Consider the following 26,013-nt stretch of genomic DNA (forward strand, 5'->3'; position numbering starts at 1 on the left):
TTATTACCAAACATGGAGAGAAGAAAATGAAATAGAACCTTTCTCTCTCTCTCACACACACACACACACACACACACACACACACACACACACACAGACACACACACACACATACACAGCAGACCAAGCCCAGCTTAAGTACAGCCACCGCCTGCTCACAAAATAAATCTATTTTTGAGTTAAACTGCATTCTTTGCACAGAAATAAAGGCTTGATTACAGGTTTTAAAATGCAATCTGTGCAGGAAATCAGAGGCTCGGAGCCGTGCTGACCACACGAAAGCCGGGCAGGGGGAAAGTCTGGCCAGTGTGGCGAGGGAAAGAATGAGAAAAACAAGCCTGCTCTGTAATTAGGAGGCCCTGGAAGCTGAGCGCAGAGGCGTTACCGATCTCTGTAGCGCTCACGGAGATGTTGTGCCAAGCCTGAGTCTCCCGGTCTAGAGGCCTCGTGGTTTTGATGATGCCGTCCTCGGGGTTAATGGAGAAAAACTCCTCCAGATCTGTGTAGCGAGGGATTAAATATCTACAAAATACACAAGAAAGTAGACGTGTAGAGCATTGAGATGGAGCAGAGCAAACTCCAAAGGAGGAAAAAAGGAACAGCAAGGTTTATAGATGAATAAAATTCTTGCCTATATAATATTTAATTAGGTAGCACTGTACATGAGACTTATTACATTCATTCTTTGTTTCTTAAACGTTTTCGTTTCTACAGTAACGATTCATTCGTAAGGTAGCAATTGTTATGTGAATACGGTGAGGTCTTCTGAAAGTAAAGAAAATCTCCTTTAGAGTTTCGGAAGGAAGCTCCAGTGTTAGTGCTCTGTAACAGTTAGAGGGAAAGCTGTAACTTTCCAGACATTTTCAGTTCAGAGAAGTTTACATTTCTTTGTGGTATTCTTATAGTGTTAGTTAATTAAATAAAAGTTGGGTTACAGTTATTGTTTATGTATTATTAATGAGTTCTCTATTGTCCAATCAGATGTTGTTACATCATTATCCGAGGTTGTAATCAAACCTATCAGCATTGGGCAGGAGCAATATGCCTGTTGCTGTAAAATTTAGCTTTAATAAGTATAGTTTTGCAACGTATTCTCTTTCTTCTGTGCGTCTCTTCACGCCTCGACTGACACTAATAATGCAAAGATGAGCACAACAGCACAACTGTTGAGTGAATGACTGAGAACAGCTGCTATAATGTAAGTGACAACAGAAAATGTTTTTTAATTAAAACTATTGTTTATATTTATTCATTTCTAACTTCTGTTGACATTTCTGTTTAATTTTATTATAGGAAATAAATGTTTTGTCACAATTTTGTCTCAACTGTTTAAAAGCCTAATTAAATGTTAATGACCACACCTAGCCTTCTTTTTCCCCAAATTATATGTGCTGGTAATGGAAAAAAAGGGGCGGAGCTCTGAAAAACCAATCTATAGACATTGATAGCGATTGTGATTGTGATGCAGAACATATGCATAATAATCACAATATTCACTTTGTGTTTAGATTTGTTATGGGTTGTAAATTGTCTTTGCCCCCTAGCTATCAGAGCAGCTATCAGGAAATCGACCTTCGATTGTGAATTCAATTTTCATTGCAAGCAGCAGAGTGTGCAAACTATATGACATTTAATAATGATACCATATTTAAAGTTTGAAGAACTTTAAGCTGCCTCTTATGTGTGCTACCTGATGGGGCTGTTGGCCATATCGGTATCCTTGGCGTGTACTCGTCCCACCACGGTTCCCCCCGGTGCGTTCTCTTCTACCTCGAAACTGTAAACAGAAGCCATGAAGGTCGGCGGCTCGTCGGCATCCTCCACAGAGATTTTCACCACTGTCGTGTCTTTGTACGGCCCCCAGCTGATGAATCGAGGGTCCACATGCGGGTTTGTCGCCTCCACCTTCAGCGTGTACGACCGCTTTGTTTCAAAGTCCACGTGCTGGAATTATAAACCACATTTCACTCTTTTTTGTGCTCTGCTGCCATTAATCAGAATGCCATGCTGATTTAATTACTGATTAAATATTGTTTATGGTGGAAAACGTGCCAAGTGTGCTAACGAGTTCAGATCTACAGGCTTGAAATATAACGAGTTGGAGTTCTGTGTTAATGCAATAAAAATGCAAGGAGAGCGGTCGAATGATTTATTTCTGTCACACGGATGGAATTAGCAATACATTAGCAGGTTTAGTGTTTACATTAAAGACGTGCCAAGAATAGAAACCACACTGAAAATTCAAGCTTGGGGCCATGGGGGTTCGATTTAGCACCAAGGAACAATGAAGATTTTTAATCATTTATCATATAACATTCTGATTCATTCTATAATAGACTGTAACTGAGAAAAATGCATTATTTCTTCATTTATTCTTTGTTTCTTCCCTTTTCACAATCTCTCACAGATTCATTTATTCATTTGCTTTGTTTGTTTCCCCTCTTTTCAACATTTCTTTCTTTGATTCTTACTTTATTTCCTAATTTTTCTTAAATTATTTTATTTTATTTTCAGGTTAATTGGCCGGGATCGAAGCTTGTCTCCCTTTGTTCCTGATTCCAGCTCTATGTTTTTTTTTTTTTTTGCTGTTGTTAAACACTGGGGTTACTATAATGATGGCACCTGAAAAAATAAATCATGAATGAAATCCATGCTTCTGTAATTCGATTGATTTGATTGTCACAATGTTTAGTGGATTCATTCAGTATTGAATTCTTGTTTTAGTGTAAAATTAACCCGCATGTGCCACTGAATCACAATCAAACCTTTAGATATAAAAAACAACCACAGACCCATTTGATAAAATGATTATATTATTATTGAGTAAAGTCTCTTTCTTTTTTTCTCTCTCTCCACTCCATGCTCTTTTTCGCTTTTCTCTCTCTCTCTCTCTCTCTCTCTCTCTCTCTCTCTATCTCGCTCTCTCACACACACAGGGTGTCTAGGGGGCGCTATTGTAAAGGTTTATAAATATTGAGCTGGAGCAAATGTGCATATGGAGGACACACCATGACCTGCACACGCGCACACACACCCACATACAAACAAACACAAACAAACCTTAATTTTCTTCTCCTTCTTTATTTATTTTCTCTTTTTCTTTCGTTTATTATTTATGTGTCTATTTTCTTCCTTTAATGAAGCAATGTTGAAAACAGATGTGACCCGGATCTGTCCTCCAACTCTCTCTCTGTCTCTTTCTCTCCTTCTCTCTCTCTCTCTCTCTCTCTCTCTCTCTCTCTCTCTCACACACACACACTTCTGTCCATCCTGAACACTAGAACCCCTCCAGCTGTCAGAATATAAAGGACACAGAATCTGGCTGTGTCCCAAATCCTGTCAAATAAATCTTTTTTTAGATAATAACCTGTGACTGAAGGCTGCCACTTCTTTATTTATTTATTCTTAATCTCTTTCTCTCATTTTTTCCCTTCATTTATACTTTTTTTTATTGACTTCTTTTAAACTCTTTATTTGCTTTACTTGTTTTTCTTTTCTCATCTTTTTGTTATTCTTTCTCCTATCCTTCCTTCCTTCCTTCCTTTTTTTAGTAACACCACTATGTAGATAATATTTCCAAAAATAAACACATTAAATAGAAATTTTGTTTGTTAGATAAACAAACACACACACACACACACACACACACACACACACACACACACACACACACACACACACTAATCCGAGTGAAATAAATCAGCACTCAGGACGTACTAGCTGTTGATTGGCCAGTTAGCTAGCTTGTGATTAGCGAGTAACTAGCTCACAGTAATTATGATGTCATTACTGTATTGTGGTTGTATGCATGTTGATGTGTTTAAGTGTCATTATAACGCACTCTGACACGCTCTCACTATCTCTCTCTCTCTCTCTCTCTCTTTCCCCATCAGACTCGTGTTTTATTTTAACTCCCAATAACTGAACAGCTAAAGCTAATCAACAACTGATAATATTCACAATTACACAGGACTGCTCTTAATATTCACACCATGCCGATTCGGCCACGCTTCACACAGAATAGTTGATTAAAACGCTGGCAATTTTGTCAGTAATTTTGACTTTAATTTACAGAACGCTTTGAAAAGCAAAAGGTGATGATTTCCCGAGAGGTGTATCAGCCTAGCCTTACGTTATTGAGAGAAACTCTGGCACATTGCACTGATTGTTTCTGCAGAGAATGGTAGTTCTGTTTAGAAAAAAACTAAAATAATAAATCAGGCACTGCTGCCTGATTCAGCACACACACACACACACACACACACACACACACACACACACACACACACACACACACACACACACACACACATTTTATCTCCTGTTGTTTCTCTCTATTATTTCCTCACCATTCAATTTGCCCACTACAGAGTTTTCATTACCCAGAAATCTCTGCGTTTATGGACATCTTTTTTTTTTTTTTGTTGTTATGGGAGTGGTGCAAAGCCTGAGAAATCCCTTACTTCTAACTGACCTTCTCTTTTAATGGGTGCTTTTATCTTTTTCTTTTTTTAAGGAATGAATCAGGAGTTTAATTCTTAAACAATGCAATTCATTCACAAATCCATTGATTCAGCAACAACCTTTTACAGTCCAGGAAGATTAGATGAATAATGCACACACACACACACACTCTAATAATAAAAATAACAATAATAACAATACTACTACTACTACTACTACTACTACTACTACTACTACTAATAATAATAATAATAATAATAATAATATGAATAGTGTATTAGGAAAGTATTCACAGCGCTTTACATTTTCACATTTTTTGTTACCATCTTATTCCCAACTGAAATTCTACAATCACTACCCCATAAAGACAGCAAGAGAAAGAGAAAGAAAATCTTTGCAAATTTTACAAATAAAACACAAAATAAATCACACGTACATAAGTATTTATAGCATTTGCCATGACACAATTGAGCTCAGATGAATCCTGTTTTAACTAATCATCCTTAAGATGTTTCTTTAACTTGATTGGAGTCCACCTGTGGTAAATTCATTTGATTGTACATGATTTGAAAGACACACACCTGTCTATATAAAGTCTCACAGTTAACAGTGCGTCAGAGCACAAACTAAGCCATAAAGTCCAAAGAATTGTCTGTAGACTTCTGAGGCAAGGATTTCTGCAAGGTCTCAGATGAGCACAGTGGCCTCTATCATCTTTAAATAGAAGAAATTTGGAATCACCAAGACTCTTCTTAGAGCAGGCCACCCAGCCAAACTGAGAGAATGGGGGAGAAAGGCCTTAGTCAGGGAGTTAAGGAAAAATCCAATGGTAACTCTGAAACATCTCCAGCGTTTCACTGTGGAGAGAGGAGAATGTTCCAGAAGAACAACCATCTGTGCAGTACTACACTAATCAGGTCTGTATGGTAGAGTGGCCAGACAGATGTCACTCCTCAGTAAAGGGCACATGACAGCCCACATAGTGTTTGCCAAAAGGCACCTGAAGGACTCTCATGTGAAATAAAAAATTTAACTCTTTGGCCTGAATGCCAAGCGTCGTGTCTGAAGAAAACCAGGCACCGCTTATCAACCGGCCAATACAATCGCTACAGAAAAGCATGGTGGGGGCAGTATCATGCTGTGGGGATGTTTCTCAGTGGCAGAAACTGGAACACTAGCCAGGATCGAGGGAAAGATGAATGCAGCAATGTACAGAGACAAGACATCATTGAAAAAAAAACCTACTTCAGAGCGATCTGGACCTTAGATTAGGGATACGGCTCATCTACCAACAGGACAACAACCCTAAGCACACAGTTAAGATAACAAAGGAGTGGCTACAGAATGACTCTGTGAATGTTCTTGAATGGCCAAGCCAGAGCCCAGACTTGAGCCCAAACATCTATCTATCTATCTATCTATCTATCTATCTATCTATCTATCTATCTATCTATCTATCTATCTATCTATCTATCTATCTATCTATCTATCTATCTATCTATCCTTCTTTACTCTCGCTATCTCTCTATCTATTTAGGTACTCACTTAATGTCTAGCATTGAATTGCTCACATAGTTTTCGTCTTACTCTTAAACTCTAAATTTTTCCATTATTTATCTTCAGCTTTATCTGTCTGTTCATCTCTCATTTGCACTGTCTCTGTTTCTCTTTCACTGTCTCTCCAGCTCACCTCCACCTTAACTTTCTTTGTCACTCTCTTTCTCCTTCACTCTCTCACAGATAAGCTAGTACCTCATTAGAGTAGTGACTACTAGTGAAACTAATCCCGCTCTCTCTTTCTCTCCCTCTCTCTCTGGAATCTTACCTTTTTTAGTTTGATGACAGCCTCCTGAGTCTCTGAGTCTTTGCTGATCTCAAAAGTGTTCATTCCGTCTCCATCCAGCAGTGTGTATTCCACCAGTCCATTCTCTCCCAAGTCCAGATCTCTAGCCTTCAGACGGCCCACCTCCTCTCCTGGCACTTTATCTTCCATCACTGACATTGAATACACACCTACAACACACACACACACATAGCATGAGGCTGGTATAGGCCATTTTCATTTAATATCTAATATATTCTACCAGGAAGGTCATAGAATATTTCCTTTTGCAAGTGTGCGTGTGTGTGTGTGTGTGTGTGTGTGTGTGTGTGTGTGTGTGTGCTGCTAAGCTCATTTTTTAGAACAAAAATGACACCAAGTAAATACATTTGAATTTATAAAATAATACATTTTTTACATTTAAATAACTGAATTAAATCTATGATTTGATTTGATGAAAGCTGTTTAATCGGCCAAGTCTTAGTTTTGCGTCATGCAAACTTAGACGACTGTGTGTTAGAGTTGGTGGCTCAGTAGAGTCTCTGCTTGGACTCCAAGCTGGGCTGCTGGTTCAAACCCCTGCAGGGGTGTTGAAAGCCTGAGAAGGAACATCTAATGTGAAACCAATGGAAAAGAGGAGCTAGGAAGAGTCAAGTGGAGTGTGGGTAATAATCTGCCAAGATGAACTTTAGAGAGCTATAGGAGGTTCTGATACCTGGATATAAAAAAAATTCTCTCATTTCTTAATAATTGCTCATCAGATTTAATCATTTACATAGAATGCTTTTCTCCTGGACTCTTAACTAATATAAATTAATCTTACCTTATACCATTTTTATTTAACTATCATATAAACCTGAGTATGGGATTGGGCCAAAAAAGACATAAAGAGTAAAAGATGAGAAGTGAAAATGATTTAGAATTCATTTCATTATATCTTTATATATCATTTAACAGGTCAAATGTGAAATATACAGGCTTCTCTTGTGTCTTCTGGTGGTGCCATGAATAAAATCACAGCTCCAGAAGGTAGAGCTGTGTTTGTTGGGTCAAAGCCCAGCTATGACATTCTTGATATGGGAAATGTGTATGGAGTTACTACTAATAAAGATCTGTAAATCTGATCTGCCTCCTTATGCAGGCATTTGGGGAAAACATTTAAGAATTAGACAAATTGTAATTTTAAACACTCCATCAGTGAGAGAGAGAAAGAAAGGGGCTAAAAAGTAGTGATGATAAGTGATGAGCGCTGATCCTTGACCATCTCCTTTTCCATTGGAAAGTCATTGCCCTGATCCATTTGTGAAAACAAAACTACAACCAGTTCCTGACCTTCAGTGGTGTAGCAGTTAGAATCATGCTCTTAGCTTTGTGACATTGTCAGCTTGATTGCAATCTTTTAAATTTTCCTTTAGGTTAATTACAAAAGAAAATGAAAATACCAAAAAACCTGAAAAGTCCTATAAAACTGAACTCCAGTATCAGATCCCATGGTTTATGTGAATGAGTTTGCCTCTTGGTTGAGAAGTTGCTGGTTTGCAGGACTTCATGATGTGAGGGTGTGTATTTGAAGAATGGGCAGCTGCCCCCTTAGAAGCAGGTGAAATAAGGGGTTGTGGAGCTTGAAGAGTGATTTTTGTAAATTTTTTACATTCCCTACATATGCAAAACTATCTTCTAAAGTAAACTTCCTGCGGTTCCGCAGTACCAGTTTACATTAAATTGTTCCAACTCCACCGCTCTTTCTGGCTCCTCCCACTCCTCTTTTACATTACATTTACAGCATTTGGCAAACACAATTATCCAGAGCTAAGGTTCTTGCTAAAGCTCCCAGCGGTGGCAGCTTGGTGGTGCTGGGATTTGAAAGGGTGGCCTTTTGATCTAGAGTCCAATGCCTGAACCACTGATCTAGTACCTCCCCAGTGTATGACTGTACTATGTTTTCTCTGTGTTTCAAGCAGGATTTAAACTAGTTAACTTTTTTATTTTATAATACCCTCACCTCATCAGAGAAAGTACTGCCCCTTAGTGGAACAAAAGAGGAATTGCAAGATTTTTATTGAATTTCCCAAGTAATTTACGGCCCAGATGACAAGATCTCTAGTTGTTTGTAACACAGAGTTAATTTGGTGGACTGGATCTATATTTTCATCAAGTCTCAGTATAGTGTGTGGAATCTGAATCTTAAATTCTAAACTCCAGAATCCTGACGGTCAGAATTAAAGCCCTTTTACTAATCACTGATTTGAGTGAATTGTAGAAGATAATGCCTAAAATCATAACAACTCTGTTGCTAAGCAATGAAGCAATGAATGCAAGCTACATGATGACTAGCATATGAGCTGTCTAGCTAGCACTTTTTTGCTTAGTCTACTCAGTATAATTGCTCAGCTGTCAGAAAACAGTTTTGTAAGAAAATCAGTAACACAAAGATTTAAAGTAAAATATTACAAATTAAGAATGACATTTTATTTTTACTTAGACGAGCCCACAGAATTCTAGCATGAGAAATAGGGAAATATGAAGAATTGTGGTATTTGATACACAGCTGAGTGAAATTTTTAGGAGAAAATGCCACTCAACATGCTATGATGGAAAACTTTTTTTACATCTGACCAAAATTTTAAAGTTTTGTTTGTGAAACCTTTTTAAGCACCTTTAGTTAAAAAATGATAAGTGCTTCTTTGTTTTCCTGAACTTCAGTTAACTCTGTTCATGAGTCACTGCTGAGGAAAGCAGAGAACTGACACATAAACACTACCTGTGGAGGCATGGCTCAGCTGCCGGGCACCTGCAAGCCTCAAGACACTGACTGTGTGTGTAAGTGATCAAGTGTGTGTGTGTGTTTGTGTGTGTGTGTGTGTGTGTGTGTGTGTGTGTGTGTGTGTGTGTGTATGTGTGTGTGTGTGACTGGGTGCGTAAAACACACACCTGCCTGAGGCTAGGCCAGAGCAGAGGGACCATATGGCTCTCCTCGCTGTCTCTTCAAAGCCAAAGGCTTCGACTGCTTTTATAAAAATAACTCCTACACAAGCAAGAAAGCTTGAGGGGAGGAAAAAAAAAGGCTTGAGTGAAGAAAAGAGTAAAAGAATAAAATAAATGAAATAATAAAATAAAGCTTTTACAGCCTGGATCTTCTGAACAGTTTGTCCAAAAAAAATAACCCGAAAATGATAAACTAATTAAAGCATTTCTGTTCCAGCTCACACCTGAGTCCACTCACAGGAATTCACTTTTAAACTGGAACAATTTACTTTCTGTTCTCAGGAAGTAAGACAGATTGTGTTTGTTGTTGTTGTTGCAGAAAAACCACAATTGTCTACTCTAAAAACTTTACCTCTGTCTGTTGTAAAGTGATGACACTGGAGACTCCTTCCGTGAATATCTCTCCTTATAGAAAGAATGCACCCTCTCATCGTCTTCCTTTTTGCCAACTAGAATCCAGAATTTAACTATAGTGTAATTGTAGCAGCGTAGTTACAGAGTTATTAATAGGTCAAATGTGGTCATCTTTTAGTAAGACACTCATCTCAATCCCTTTTTCCTCTCTCAGACATGCAACTCATACTTTTTTCCCTTAAATATGCAACTCATCCCCTCTTTTCCTTCCTAATTCTTTCAACCCAACTCCACTTTTCCTTCCTCATTCCCTTAACTCATCCCTTCTTTTTTCCTCCCCCAGACATGTAACTTATCCCCTCTTTTCCTCCCTTATTCACTAAACTAATCCTCTCTTTTCGTCCCTCAGACACCCACGATTCTTCTCAGATTACAGCATTTCTTTCAGAAACCTCATCACAGAAGACAGTTCATCAACAGAAACTTAATCCCAGCAAAACAGAACTCATCCCTACATCAGTATCTTGTGATCTCCCAGGACAACTCTCAATCAGCTGTCTATTTCCTCTCACATGTCTTTTCCTAATCTGACCCACTCCCTTTTGCAGCATCGGGGGAATTCATCCGTTTCCATCCACACAGGCCACTCAGGTGCTTGTTCAGTCACTTGTCATTCCAAGACTGGATTACTGCAACTCGCTACTGGCAGCTTTACCTCTGAGCCGCATCTGACCTCTGCAACTGATCCAGAATGCAGCTGCATGACTGAACCTAACTGCTACATTTCCTCCACTAACTGCTCCCACCATCTCTTAGGGTACAAGGAGACAAGAATCTATACTCTTCACTGTTCTGGCACCGAGAAAGTGTAATAAATTTCTCCCAAGATGTTTTAACAGCTGAGTCATTAGTAGGCTTTTAATGTAATCTAAATCACTTCCTGAAGTGCTTATTACAGTTTATTTAAAAACTAAACGCTGTAAGGACAAAGGTTTGTGGACAACTGACTGTAAAGCTTTCGGAACACACCATTCCACATTTAGTCTTTATTTGCTGTTGTAATAACCTCCACTCATCTGTAGGGATTTAACACTAGATTTTGGCATGTTTTTGGATACACAAGGGCATTAGTAAAGTCAGGTACTGATTTAGGGTGCAGAGGCCTGGGGTGTATTCCATATTCATACCAAACATGTTCAGTAGAATTGAGGTCAGAGCTCTATAGCAGGCAACTCAAGATCTCGCACTCCAACATATGTAAACCATAACTTCATGTAGCTGGATTTGTGCACAGGGGTATCATGTTGGAACAGGTGTGGGTCTCCTAGTTCACGTGAAGGAAAAATTATGCTACCGCATTCAAAGACATCCTATACAAATGTGTGCCTCCAGCTTTGTGGTAACAATTTGGGGAAGAACCACATATGGATTGAAAAGTCAGGTGTCCCAATACTTTTGGCAGTACAGTAATCGCTCTGGAGAAGTCTGTCTGCCAAATGGAACAATTAGCTAATTAGAAATATATATAAAAAAATGTTATGTAGGAAAATAAATGCTTAATGTGCTTCGTAAAGGAGCAAATATATGGTAGTTTAGCAAAGTGTGACCTCTAATAATAATTCTACACAAATCATTTCCTAAAATTACAAAATAGCTCTCTATTAATGTTAAAACTACAATTACCTTTCTACAAGATATAAATATACTCATTGTGTGGCTGGAATGTTCCTGTAAACAATGGAGTAAGTGTAGCACTTGTGCTAACAGTCATGTTATTTCAGGTGTTTTAGAGGCTGCTCTTATTGCAGCAGGAAATGACTGTTTTAGTGGGAATGCCTTCAACACACACACACACACACACACACACACACACACGTGCAATTTTGTGCTGATTTTTAAACCTTGGAGATTCTGTGACCGAAACCTCAGGCAGATTTATTGAAGAGATTTCAGCAACAAAATAGAAGATAGCATCTCTGTGCTTAGTGTGCAGTTTAACACACACACATACACACACACACACACACACACACACACACACACACACACACACACACACACCCTCTTCATTGTCTTTCTCATTTTTTTTCTCCCATCCATTCACACTACAGATCCTAACCATCGTCTAGCTGTCTGTATATATGGAACATTTCAGGAAATAATTGCACAATGATGTCATCATTAGTGTCAGCCAATCACACAACTTTCATAATCAGTGGAGTGCATTCACACTTCTTATTCAAGACCCAGAACTCAACAAGTTTCATCTGTTTCCACTTAAAATGAAATAAAATCACACCTGGGAGAGATTATTCTCAAAAGTAAGACTTTTTGTCCAAAATGAATGTGCATTTTTTATTTTAAATCCACCATTTTTTTTTATACATATTGAATTATTAGATATAATGCTAATAGAGGTAGGGCACATGATTATATAATAGCAGTTTCCTTTCCTACAATTATATATATAGTTATATATATATATATATATATATATATATAACTTTCTTTCTGCTTCTCCCATTAGGTCGCCACAGCGGATCCTCCGCATGTTTGATTTGGCACATGTTTTTACGCTGGATGCCCTTCCTAACGCAACCCTCCCTATTTATCCGGGCTTGGGACCGGCACTGAAAGTGGCTGGGGTTGGTTCCCTGACCGGGGATCGAACCCGGGCCACATCCTAACCACTAGACCACCAGGGAACATTTGTGCATGTGCATATATATATATATATATATATATATATATATATATATATATATATATATATATATATTTTTTTTTTTTTTTTTTTTTTTTCAGGTCATTGACCAGCTCCTCTCGTGTAGTTCTGCTGATTTCTCACCTTTCTTAGGATCATTGAGACCCTACGAGGTGAGATCTTGCATGGAGCCCCAGTCCGAGGCGATTGACAGTCATGTTTAGCTTCTTCCATTTTCTAATGATTGCTCCAACAGTGGACCTTTTTTCACCAAGCTGCTTGGCAATTTCCCCGTAGCCCTTTCCAGTCTTGTGGAGGTGTACAATTTTGTCTCTAGTGTCTTTGGACAGCTCTTTGGTCTTGGCCATGTTAGTAGTTGGATTCTTACTGATTGTATGGTGTGGACAGGTGTCTTTATGCAGCTAACGACCTCAAACAGGTGCATCTAATTTAGGATAATAAATGTAGTGGAGGTGGACATTTTAAAGGCAGACTAACAGGTCTTTGAGGGTCAGAATTCTAGCTGATAGACAGGTGTTCAAATATTTATTTGCAGTTGTATCATACAAATAAATAGTCTAAAAATCATATATTGTGATTTCTGAATTCACATGTGATTTTACACCCACATTTCAAATCAGGATCAACAAAGTGTTCGGGAAACACTGACCTTGTGCGAACTTGGGAGGATTGTCGTTGACGTCCGTTAGCGTGATCTTCACCTGTGTTGTCCCCGAGAGACCACCCATGTGACCCCCCATGTCCTTTGCCTGAATGACCACATCATATTCCTGCTTAGCCTCTCGGTCCATGTTGGGCAGCGCAGTGCGGATAATCCCTGCAGAGAACACACACATACCGATATGGCATTAAGGATGAATCTCAGTTTAAAATCCATTCTTTAGGAAACATCAGACTGGAATAACTCATGAATACATGGTGAGAAAACTCGAGTCAGAACAGAGCCATGTTGCAGACTGCATGATTGTGAGTTTGTCCTCTTATCTTCATTGAATTAATTGATATTTTCGTTAACTACAACCATGTGCATACAACTGTGGGCTAATCACTATTTATTTAAATAAACAAACAACAAATAATCAGACAAATAAATAAATGATGATGGTTGTTGTTTTTGTGTATTCTGCCATTTATCTACATATTTACTTTTTAATGATACAAGTATGGCCATGACCTAAATCTTTAAACATGGATGTTCTTTCTATTCTTACTTTATTTATTTATTTTTAATTTATATATTTTTTCTATGATGATACAGCAATAACCATAAGCAAAATGAAACTGTATTAGATACCTGTGTGAGGTTCCACTGAGAAGTAAGGTTGTCCCTGAAGGATGCTGTAGACGAGCCGAGCGCTGTTTCCGTACGTCGGGTCGTCTGCGTCTGTAGCCGTGACCTGAATCACTGATGTACCTACAGGATAATAACAAAACACCATCATGTGCAAGTAGCATTGAGCCGAAAATGCACAGATGTATAATTACAATAGATTGATGGTTAATGCAATGAGAGGTTTATGTTTTTTTTCATGGAAAGACTCTCTAGTGCCAGTCAGCTGTGAAAGTGACTAAAAACTTAACAAGAAAGGATGTATTATAAATAGCAAATAATGTGTCCTTATTTAATAAATCAGATTGAAAATTGCTAGTTTACTATTATCACAAGGTCGTAGGAAAGTCATGATTTACTGAAATGGGACAGAAAAACAATCCGTATCCATGGTGAACATATAGAGCAGAATTTCCCACATGGATAAACATTAGATTTTTCTCAGTGGTCTTAAACAGCAGGCCGCTCAATAATAAGCACCAGCTGAGGGAATGTTTATTGGTTTTTGATAACTGCTGAAATAAAACAGTTCTTGAACTAAGAAGTCGGACAAACGAGACCAATCTGAACCAATTTTACAGAATAAGACATAGCTGTCGGGAAACCCTGTCCTCGCTATTACAGGGTTATTGAAAATTATCAAAATAATCACGACCAAGTGTAATTCCCTGATGAGCAGCGTATCTGAATTTGACCGGCTCCAAACTTCCCCCTGTGTATGGTGTGGTGTGGTGGAGTGTGGTGGGGTAACAGATCATTACCTCCTGACACAGTCACATTAGAATGATGTATTGTGCAACAAGAGAGAGTTAAAAATAAACAAACACACACAAACACACACAGTGCAACACAACACCACCACCAGCAACAACAACAACTTGAGGTTCACTTTCTCCTGGTCAGATTTCAGCTGCTTTTGAATAATGCATGAGGAAACAGAGCTGTCGTTTTCTCAACTCTAAGGTAAAAAAACAGAGGCGAAAAATTCTATCTTACCAACGTTGGACATCTCAGCCACGCGAGCGTAGTACGGTCCATGCAGGAACTCGGGCGGGTTGTCGTTGATGTCCTGGACCTTCACAATGAATTCAGATGGAGGCTCTAGAGGTTTGTTGGTGTCTCGGGCGACGGCCTGAGCGGTGAGTGTGTACTCCGCTTGTTCCTCACGGTCCAGCGTCTTCGTCGCATGGATGTTGCCTGTTTTATCATCAATAACGAAAATGGTCCCGGCGCCTTCACCTGAGAGAATGTATTTGATGTTGCCATTCCCTGTGTCCACATCGGAGTGAAGCTACAGACAGAGAGGAAGAAAATGAGTCACGACATTCTGCTGCAAGATGACTCAAGGTGGCTGGGCTTTGCAAATAATAGTCGGCTCCTCATTGGAGGGGTTCCTAAATATTGTTTGAATTTGTCGTTACCGTTAAGCCCATTTTCCCAAATCTAACCATATGACATTACTGAATAAGGAAAAGCAGCTTCTCAAACTTCTCAAAAATCTGTTTTATGTTGTAGCTTTCAAATGCTTCTAGTTTAGAAGAAACAGTCAATTAGATCTTATTCAAGTAGCCTCACATTTCTTTGCTTCAAATTAAAAAAATAAAATCTCTCTGAATCAATGTTTGGAAAAAAAAAACTACAGAAATGTATTTATTTATTCATCACAGCCTGAACAAGAGGACCATTACCTCGGAACAGCTAGTAAGTTAGAACATAAAGATATACTGCATATACTGTTATTAGTTCGCTGTGTGTACATGGCCATATCTGTAACTGAAAAGACTTATATGGTTGGTATTATTTTTATAGACTTTATTCAGAAACCGCCACATGATGATGTAATGGCTTAGATGCTGGATGTTGGAAATGTGGACTAGCTTCATGTTTTCAGCACTAGTACTGGGTTTAAGTTACATCACTGTGCACCCTAATGAGGAACGCATAAAAAAAAATAAATTAAAAAAACATAAAACCATGAAAAAGAGGCTGGAAATGTGGACTAGTTCATTAAAAAAAGAAGCAAACAGAGCTTTGTGTAGGAACTTTTCAAATAATATTCCTCAAGAAAGCTAGAATTGCTAACTATATTTGTTACTTTCAAAGATTGACCAAAATATATTGAAGATAAAATAACAGAAATATTTTGACCCCTAACATTTCTTACCCGGCCTACAAGGACAGGATCAGGACCCGTGTACTCTTCGATGACGAAGAACTGATTCCACACCCATCCTCGTTTGGAGCGATGGAGCACGTGTCCATCCTTTCGTCTCTCTCTGTGTCTGTAGGAAGAGAGACGCCGGCGATGTCCGTGTTCCTGAGGGCCTCGAGACGCTGCCGTAATCCACAGTGTCGCTATTAAACACAAGAAGAACACCTGCACTCTCAAACCGTCCCACATCCTGTCCGTTCTCGCCCACGTCCTGCTCAGAGTCCTTTTTTTCCCAAAAGCTTCGACGTTTTAGTTCTAAGGATGGAAATTTGAAGTAGATGAAGTGGTGGTTCACTTCACGCTGTATGTCCACCCACGCTGAGGATCATCCCAGACGCTGAGTCTCAGCTTGTTCCTGTGGAAAAAAAAAAGAGATTGAGATGTTCAGTGACATAGTGTAGTGTTTCGGGATCACAATGAAACTTTAATTGGCTTTGGCTGAAATTGGAATGTATTAATTGGTTCTGTAGTGGTTCTGTAGCCTGGACTAATTAAGCAACAGCGGTTGTAAGCCCATTTGCTCTTGTTTAATTAGACATTGCAGCCCCAGTGTTCTCCCTGCAAGCCATTTCCCAAGTCACACACATCCGTCCCACTTGATCTAATAGCTGGAGGTTTGAGATTTTGTCATGCACACATGAAATCTGGTGTTTAGCTCCTCTATTTGAGGAGAATGCTAATAAAAAAAAAGAAAAAAAAGAAATAGAAAAAAAAAAATGAGCACAGTTATGGCCCTGACATCTGCCATGTGTTTACTGGTGCAATGATCCTTCCTCAGTGGCATCGTTTTCTTTGCCTCGTCAGAACATAGCCATGTCATGCTACACTAATTAAGCAGTTGAAGTGTTGGCTTGATGCTCTTTTATCACCTCCTGCTTGGATGCTACAGCTATACAGAGCGAGAGAAAGCGAGAGAGCAAGAGAGAGAAATGGACTTGGAGAGATTTTCCCATTCACTGAGTCGCTAATAACCTCCAGCTCCAGCGTCGAGAGCCACCGCAGCCCACTGGCTGCTTCGTTTTCTCTCTTTCTCATCCTAATGCATGCTCTAATCACGGCCCACCACAAGCATAAATCAGAGACCAGGGTTTTTAAGGAACGGGGGAACGTTTGTGAGCATGAAGTGCAGGTGAAGGGAATAAAGAAAAACAAACCGAACAAATCTCCAGTGCCCAAGTCAGAGCCGTAAATATGCTCCAAATAAGGTGCATCGAGCACAGAAGCGGGAAAATAGGGCTCTAACTCTTCAGGTGTCTTGTCTCTCGCCTCACCACCCACCCAAATGACACCAGCACCGACCCCCAACACCTCCCCCAACACCCTGTGTACCACTCTGTCAGCATCCATAATGATGGGCTGATAACAGCTGACGCTGTACGCCTGCGTGGCTCGCCTATAAAACTGGCAGCAGCTCAGGAAAAAGAAGACATTTTATCCCTGGATTTTCCTTTTCTTTCTCATGAACTGGACACCACTGTGTATGTGTGTGTGTGTGTGTGTGTGTGTGTGTGGGAGGGTTTATTTTTTCTTCTTTAGAAACTTCGTCTCTGGATGTATTCAGGAATGTGCTGTATGGACGAAAGGGTGGATGGAACGGATAAATATGACCACCATGGGACAGGGTTGGGAAAGAAAATTCCAGTATGGTTCCAAACTCAGTCAGCTTACAAGTACTTCTTCACATCAAGCAAAAGTTCAGCCAGAAATAAAACGCTGCATCAAATACGATCAATCAGGCCAAGATTTTGTTAGCGTTTAAAAGTCTGTTTGGTTACGAAGCTAATGGTGCTAAGGAGTAAAAGAAATGTATAACCACTATCTTAGCAAAAATCAGTTACAGTTTCAGCAAGATTAAATGTGAGTTATGTATGTATATATTTATATATTTATGTATGTATGTATGTATGTATGTATGTATGTATGCATTATCTCAATACTTTACATACTTTACATACAAGTCTGCATGTGATCATGAGGCCATGTCTCCTCACTTTGCATTTCTGTAAAACTACTGAGTGAAAAGACAGGACAGTGGCTTCCTCAAGGTTTCTCAAGGTTCTGCAGATGTTCTTTATGACAACAGAAAACTGTAATGGGTTCTATGTGGAAGCTTTATTGAGGTTTACATTTATGGGTATGGAAGCCAAACCAACATGTAAATAAAGACATTTTGACAGAATCGAAGAGATACACATCACAAAGGGTTTTCTGGTTGGTGTTATTTCTGAAACTGGTTTATGTTTAAAGAGCGTTTAATGAGATCAAAAAAGAGAAAGAGAAGCGTCTGCCTCTGCCTTCGATCTTCAGGCCACAGCGTTACCATTTCTGTAAACATTCCTGTAAAGCTAAAGTGTGACAATATCTACTGTTAAAAGGTTTATAAAAATAACATTGAATAAATGTCTTCGAATAAAATATTATTAAGTGCTACTTAAAGCTGGCGTCTTTTGATATCCGCTCCTACTGTAAGTGCATTTTTTCCTCCCTAATATCTCCACGCTTCCGATTAATCCGTCCCTTCCTGACCAAACCCCCGAACCACGAGGCGATTTAGGGGAATTGTAATAAACGCCCTAAACCAGATCGATCTCCATCCTAAGCGTAAGGTAAAGCCGTCTGGGCCGAAGTCACTGGAGGATGGAGAGCGATTGAGCGTCAGCGATTTATCCTCTGTCTGTAACGGGAACAGTCTCTTGCATTAGACCTTCAGCGCTCAGACGGATAAACGTTTAAATGAACCTGGTGTCAAGAAGGACATGTGCGCTGAGGGGAATGCCGGAAAAATATTCAGAAACACACACGCACCTGATAACATCTAAAAAAAAACAGAACTGAGACGAAGGAGAAGGAGGAGAAGAACGAAGGCTAAGCTGAAAGGGTTTGCAGGAGATGAGGACGAGACAAGAATAAGACGAGGATGAAAAAAAATGCCATGGATTTTTGATTTCTGGAAGCAGAAGTGATTATGCAGCCTCTTACTGTCTAATTACTAGTTTAAAGAAAGCAAAGAAACCACTATGAACCACCATGGAATATATTCCACACATGCACACATGCACACACACACACACTCCAAACCAACATGCTGAGATTTTCCAACATGACATGCCAAGACGAGAAAAAGGGGGAGAGAAAGGAAAGGAAATGGAGGAGGAGAAAATGAAGGAGCAGAAAAGTGGAAAGGAAAATAAAGGGGAAGAAAAATAATGAAGGAAGGAGAGAAAAATTTGAGAAAAGAAGGATTGGCGGAAAATGGAGAGGAAATGGGGATGGAAAAAGATTGGAACTAGACGAGACAAAATTCTTGGAAAACCTTTGATAAAGGATTTTAGATTTGCTCTGAGTTTACATAAGTAGGAAAAGGGAATGCGAGGAAAACGGAATAAAAGAAAGAAAAATAGATATCAAAAATCGAAAAACAGATGTGCTATGTAAATACAAATGAGAAGAGAAGAAAGAGAAGAGAAGAGAAGAGAAGAGAAGAGAAGAGAAGAGAAGAGAAGAGAAGAGAAGGATCAAGCAGAAAGGAAGGATGAGGAAAGTCATGAAAAGGACAAAATAGATTCAAAGAGGAAAAGAGATCAAAGAAAAGGGAATCGAAGAGGAGTAAAAAGTGTGATGGAGTGATGAGGGAAGGAAAGAGAGGAGATAAAAGGAAGAAAATTAGAGAAACAGATGTGACGGTCTGCCTCTCACAGTGCAGGGTAATTAAAACACTCCCTCTGGTGGTCCTGATTAGTGTGTATGAGTGTGTGTGTGCGTGTGTATGTATGTGGGTGTGTGTACGTGTGTGTTTGCCTCCATTTTGGCTCTAAGCAACAAATTTCACTTTGACTTTTTCTTTCTGTTTGCGTAAAAAGTGCAAACAACAGCACTAATTGTATTTCATTAAGATGCAGATGCACACGAACATTTTCAACAAAAGAAGCGGAAAGAAATATACAATTTACACCAAAAACACATATACTGTAACCATCTGCTATCACCATGTGTTGGAGTTATAACTCTCTCTCTCTCTCTCTCTCTCTCTCTATATATATATATATATATATATATATATATATATATATATATATATATATATATCTTTTTTTTTGTTGTTTTTGTTGTTTTTTGTTTGTTTAGTTTTTTTTTTTTCCTGTTCCCTAAGTAGTTTTAAATTTAAATGTAAAACTACTTTTATGTACATACTATAAACTATTAGGTGATTTTTTTTTATTTTTTATGACATAATCTATCAATGCTAAAAATGCTACATATATAAATATAACATTGTTTGGAACACAAATGAGTCAGGAAAATGTATCAAGAAGTAAAACAATTCATCACTATCCAGTTTTACACACACACACACACACACACACACACACACACACACACACATAAACACGCAGAGCTAGGTTAAAGCAATAATAGTGATGCATGTGTGTGTAGATGTGATGTATGCTCCTGTCGACTCCCTTGAGGCCCCGCCTGATATTTTTACAAGTGTATGTGCGTGTGTGTGTGTGTGTGTGTGTGTGTGTGTGTGTGTGTGTGTGTGTGTGTGTGTGTGTGTGTGCATCTGTGTGTGTCTGTATGTGTTTGTAAAATAAGTGTGCTGTCATTCAGCAGTTGGTTTTTGAGAAAGGTATTTAAATAAATGTAAATAAAATCTCACAGTGACACCCACACACTGACTGCATGAGCTGACAGAAGTAAAGTGTGTTCTGATTGGCTGATAGCAGTTAATTGGTTTTAATTAGCTGAGGGCAGTCCTATATGTTTTAGTTGGCCTAAAGCAATTAGGGGTGTTTTAATTGGTGTGAAAGCAATACAGTGTGTTGTGATTGGCTGAAAGAAGTACAGTGTTTCTAATTTGGTAAGAGAGTACCATGTGCGGTGATGGGCTACAAGCATATAGTGTGTTTTAATTGGCTGTGAGCAGTACAGTGTGTTTTAATTGGCTAAAAGCAGTACAGTATTTGGTGATTGGCTGAGAGCAGTACAGTGTGTTTTGATTGGTTAGGAGCAGTACAGTGTTTGGTGATTGGTTAAGAGCAGTACAGTGTTTGGTGATTGGCTAAGAGCAGTACAGTGTGTTTTGATTGGTTAAGAGCAGTACAGTGTTTGGTTATTGGCTAAGAGCAGTACAGTGTTTGGTGATTGGCTGAGAGCAGTACAGTGTTTGGTGATTGGCTTATAGCAGCACAGTGTGTTTTGACTGGCTCAGAGCAGCACAGTGTGTTCTGCGAGTCTCACAGTGTGAAGCAAAGCAGCTTATTAATTTTATAATTTTATGAATGAAAGCAGAATAAATAACTTACCCTGAGCATTGAGAATAAAATAGTTAGGTATAAAAACTTAATAAAGAGTACAAACACAGTATTGTTATAAAACACGTACTAGTAAAAATGTGTGTGTGTGTGTGTGTGTGTGTGTGTGTGTGTGTGCACACTGTGCTGACTTGTTGCGAAGCAGCAAACTGAGTCATAAATATTAATATGATTAATTTAAAACCGCAAAACTGGACTCTTGGATCAGACTCCTGGATCAGTCTCTTGTCTCCGAGGATTCTAATAAAAAACAGTCAGAAAACCGACATCTAAATGTGTAGGTTTTTTTTTTTTTTGAGTATGTGTGGATAAATACAGGCAGTTGCTCTTTACTCCCTCAGTGATTGGTGGAGCTTGTCAGAGCAGGAAGTCAGATTTGTAACATGGTGAAAGGCTTCAGTGGTGCTTCCTACATGCACCTCACGCTCCCTGGCTCTTTGACGGAACAATGAGGAGCGCTCAAGTCTGAGCGGAGACGCCTCCACTTTACCACAGAGTATTTATAGCAATCCTCACGCTCACAGCTCTTTCTTCTCCATCCATACTGAAACTCTCTTACCCCACAGCACTGTTAAACTCTGTATTCTGATTGGTCACAAGGCACTGATTGATTTTCATACGGATATTAGAGGTGTCCCATCTTTTTCACAGAGCTACACGTTATAGTCTTTGAAAATTTTAATCAGATTTAAAAAAGTAGAATTTGATACGTTGGAATGAAAACCTGCACCCAAAAGCAAAATATTGGAAACTGATGCAGTATATGTTCTGTTACGTTTTCACAGCTCACTCACAGGGATGTATACGTTGGACGAGCCACATAAACTGATTAAAAATATTGTGTAATTATCATTGTAGATGTTTTCTGTAAGGAGAAATGTGTTTATTTTATATTGATGGCATGAGTACAGTGAAAAATATCATATCAGGATATTACCTACCAGTGAAACAGAAATGAAACATTTAAAAGATAACAGATAAAATGACACATTAGCCAGGTTTGATATGTAAAAGCTGTCAATGATGTCTGCAGTGCGAAACTGACTGAATTGATAAGTCTACATTTAGATAACTTAATTATAATGAACAGTTAAAAATGAAAAAGTGAGAAATTCTCTTTATGTAAATTACATGCACCATGTCTATATATACTCAAGGATGTCCTTGGATGTGGTAGCATTCAATTCTCCCTTCACTTCAACCAGAAGAACATGTTCCAGCATGCCAGTGCCCCTGTACACAAATCCAGCTCCATGATGAGATGGTTAACATGAGTTGGAGTAAAGTCTTGAGTAGCCTGCTACAACGCTCTGACCTCAAATCTACTGAATACCTTTGGGATGAATTGTAACACTGACTGTACCCCAGGGTTTTTCACCCTACACCAGTACCTGACTTTACAAACACCCTTGTGGCTGAATGAGCACGAATCTCCTCATCTCCAAAATCTACTCCTAAATCTAGTGGAACATCTTCCCAAAAGAGTGGAGGTTATTAATACAGCAAATGGAAACTAAATGTTTAAAATGATAAGTTTCCATGTGTCCACAAACATTTGTCCTTATAGTGTATGTATATCTGCGCTATTCAAACACACACACACACACACACACACACACACACACACACACACACACACACACATCTGTCTCAAGTAAAAGTCTCTAAATCACCGATCTGAATAATAATAAGAAAAAGAAGAAGAAGGTAAAAGGCCATGTCATTGTTACTCCAATCAAACGAACCACAACGTGAAGCTGAAACCTCCTGAGGACTCGTGCGTCTCCCTCCTCCGAGCTGCCTCTCAGCGTTTGATGTGAAACGCAATCGTGCTTTCAGAAAGTGCTGGGAACACCAATTCATAACCTCTAAAATGTCACTGAGGAGCTCATGGTGATGGATATCTGGTGACTGCGGTTGTCATCAAAGCCCGGTGGAGAACACAGCCACATTTTCTCTCGGTGTCTCGTTACGGTGCGGAGCTTCCTGCGGTCAGCGGCTGCGCTCTCAGGACGAAACCGGACTCTTAATTGACGTTCAATTACAGTACAGAGACTAAACGACCGAGGTGTTGTGCGATAACAAAACTCAAGCGGATCTAATCATCATGGCTTCTCCAAAACATTGCTGCGCTTCAATCCCTCATTGATAAAATGGACAATTTTCGGTAGACATGATAAAATTGAAATGTTACCTGCAATCTTTTACGTATACATTGTTTTATTGTGGGGTTTTTTTTCAGATTGTCTATAGAATATTAGAAATAATTATCATAAAACTCTCTCTGATTGCTCCATCATCTCCACATCAAACACAGAATTGATTCAAAAAGACTTTTACTGGTTTCGCAAACCTCTTAATAGCTGTTCCCAGAATTACCTCCAGAAGAGCTGAAAGCGCATTACAGTAATAGATTGTGGAACACACACTGACGAGTTCGAATCTGCTATTCTACATTCCTTAACCCCCAGCTTCATTTTCTAGAAAGCACATAAAATATGATGCAACATACTCAAGCTAGTATTCAGGGTAGTTCTCAGAAGCGTACATATTTAGTATTTTAATGTATGGACACTTTCGTTTATTTCTTCTTCTCTTCCCGCCATCATTATCTCATTTCATGTTTCTAACTCGTGGATGATAATTAATTTTTTTTGTGCAGCTCATTATGTTGTGTGTTATATAAAACACTGTGATATACATTCAATTTAGTATTAAAATGATTCAATTTCTTTTTCACATCTGTGTCGAAGATGAGCATGCTAATGATCTTGTGCGGTACAGGTGAGGAAACCCGGCTGCTAGTTCTGCTAATAAAGAAGAAAGAAAACTTTAAAAAGCAAAAGAGAGTAAAGAAAGAAATAAAGAAAGGAATGAAGGAATGAGCGAATGAAAAAGAAAACTGAGGACAAAACTAATTAAAAGTGAAGAGTAGAAGAGAAGATCTCAGAACAGACAGAAGGGGAAAAGATAAATGACAAATCATGAGAAGAAATTAAGATAAAAGACTGAATTGAGAAGAAGAGAAGAGAAGAGAAGAGAAGAGAAGAGAAGAGAAGAGAAGAGAAGAGAAGAGAAGAGATCTCTCCTCTCCTGCACTCTTGTTCTTTCAGAGCATGTTGTTCTCTTTGTCAGTAAAGCAGAATCATGTCCTTGGGTATGAGAGACTGAGTGTCACCTTTCCACAGAGAAGTGTCTCAGCGCTCTGCTTTAGTTTCCATAGTTGAAGGTTAAGAGCTTTGGTGCTAGCGGCAGTGATAAGAGATAGTGATGTGTGTAAGAGATGCTCGGTTCCTTATATAAATACTGAAAGACCTGAAGTATACACAGAACCCTGACCCTAATGAACTTCTGCAGCGATGATGTTTCCTCTACACCAAGTGTGAAAATAAATCCTTACATTCACACTCACTGTCATAAAGACCAGAAACTGATTACAAACTAAGAGTTAGTCTTCTCATTTCTATAATAATGACTCAGCATTGTTGTTGTTTCTTTAGTAACAGCTCAGTACCATTACCGTTTCTATTGTAACAGCTCAGTACCATTACCGTTTCTATTGTAACAGCTCAGTACCATTATCGTTTCTATTGTAACAGCTCAGTACATTATCGTTTCTATAGTAACAGCTCATTACCATTATCGTTTTTTTAGTAACAGCTCATTACCATTATCATTTCTAGAGTAACAGCTTAGTACCATTATCGTTTCTATAGTAACAGCTCAGTACCATTATCGTTTCTATAGTAACAGCTCAGTACTGGTATTTTTTCTATAGTAAAAGCTTAGTACCATTATCGTTTCTATAGTAACAGCTCAGTACTGTTATTTTTTCTATAGTAACAGCTGTTACTCAGTACCACTATTGTTTCTGTAGTAACAGCACAGTATATTGTCGTTTCTATAGTAACAGCTCAGCACCATTATTATGTATATTGTGACAGTTGATTATTATTATTATTGTTTCCATAGTAACAACTCTGTATTGTTAACTTTATTGTTTTTATGACAACAACTCAGTTATTGTTACTACAGTCAGACCTTATTATTGTTAGAATGACAGAAAAGAATTCAAAAACCACAAAAATTATGAAGTTTTCTGTAAGGAGAAGTTGAGTAAAATTTATTGAAAGAGTCTCCAGTGTGATTGTTTTGTTCCAGTCAAACACTGGTTTCTAAAATCCAGGACGAACCATGAAACATCCCAAGAACCCTCTAGAAAGATTTTATTCCAAGAAAGTATGTAAAAAAAACTGCTCCTTTGTATTTGTATAGTTAAACTTGAAATAGAGGAACCTGCTGTTAAAATCAGCATAACAGTGAGTGTGCATGTGTATGCATATGCGCGTGTGTGTGTGTAAAAGAGAACACATTCTCTAAAGCCATTAGAAAGCTGCAATTACACACTACAAGGCCTCGCTTCTGAACATTCTGCTCATGCTAATATTTCTCATTACTCATCTGTGTTCTCTCTTCACCTCGCTGTTTATACACGCAGAATCCTGACACTACGGGATTAATAATCATAAAGATCCTTTCAAACCTCTAAGATATTCCCCTCCTTCCTTTTCTAAATTCTAATTTATACGCTGCAGTTTATTATCCTGTTCACAAAACATAGACACACAATTATTTTGGCTTAATTATGGATATTTTGGATAAATTATAATAAACACTAATACTAATATTTTTGGTCATTATAAAAATGAATTTTATTTATTTATTCATTCATTCATTCATTCATTCATTTAGTTTGTTGCTTCTTTAATTTTATTTTTTATATTAAAAATAAATTAATATTAAAAA

The 26,013-nt window shown here is 38.5% G+C and overlaps 1 protein-coding gene across 1 annotated transcript in view; it reads right to left on the reverse strand.

Moving 5' to 3' along the window:
* Window positions 1-26,013, reverse strand: part of cdh11 (cadherin 11, type 2, OB-cadherin (osteoblast)) — a 79,090-nt gene that overhangs the window by 10,115 nt on the left and 42,962 nt on the right. The window contains exons 2-8 of the mRNA XM_046840518.1: window positions 15,845-16,247; window positions 14,677-14,971; window positions 13,645-13,764; window positions 13,000-13,167; window positions 6,290-6,477; window positions 1,691-1,944; window positions 386-522 (exon numbers count right to left, since the gene is read on the reverse strand). Coding sequence (XP_046696474.1) covers window positions 386-522; window positions 1,691-1,944; window positions 6,290-6,477; window positions 13,000-13,167; window positions 13,645-13,764; window positions 14,677-14,971; window positions 15,845-16,081 — 1,399 coding nt within the window. The 5' untranslated portion in view covers window positions 16,082-16,247. The remainder of the gene's footprint in view (window positions 1-385; window positions 523-1,690; window positions 1,945-6,289; window positions 6,478-12,999; window positions 13,168-13,644; window positions 13,765-14,676; window positions 14,972-15,844; window positions 16,248-26,013) is intronic.

This window comes from Silurus meridionalis, chromosome 26 (genome assembly GCF_014805685.1).
Source record: "Silurus meridionalis isolate SWU-2019-XX chromosome 26, ASM1480568v1, whole genome shotgun sequence".
In the NCBI taxonomy this organism is placed as follows: domain Eukaryota; kingdom Metazoa; phylum Chordata; class Actinopteri; order Siluriformes; family Siluridae; genus Silurus; species Silurus meridionalis.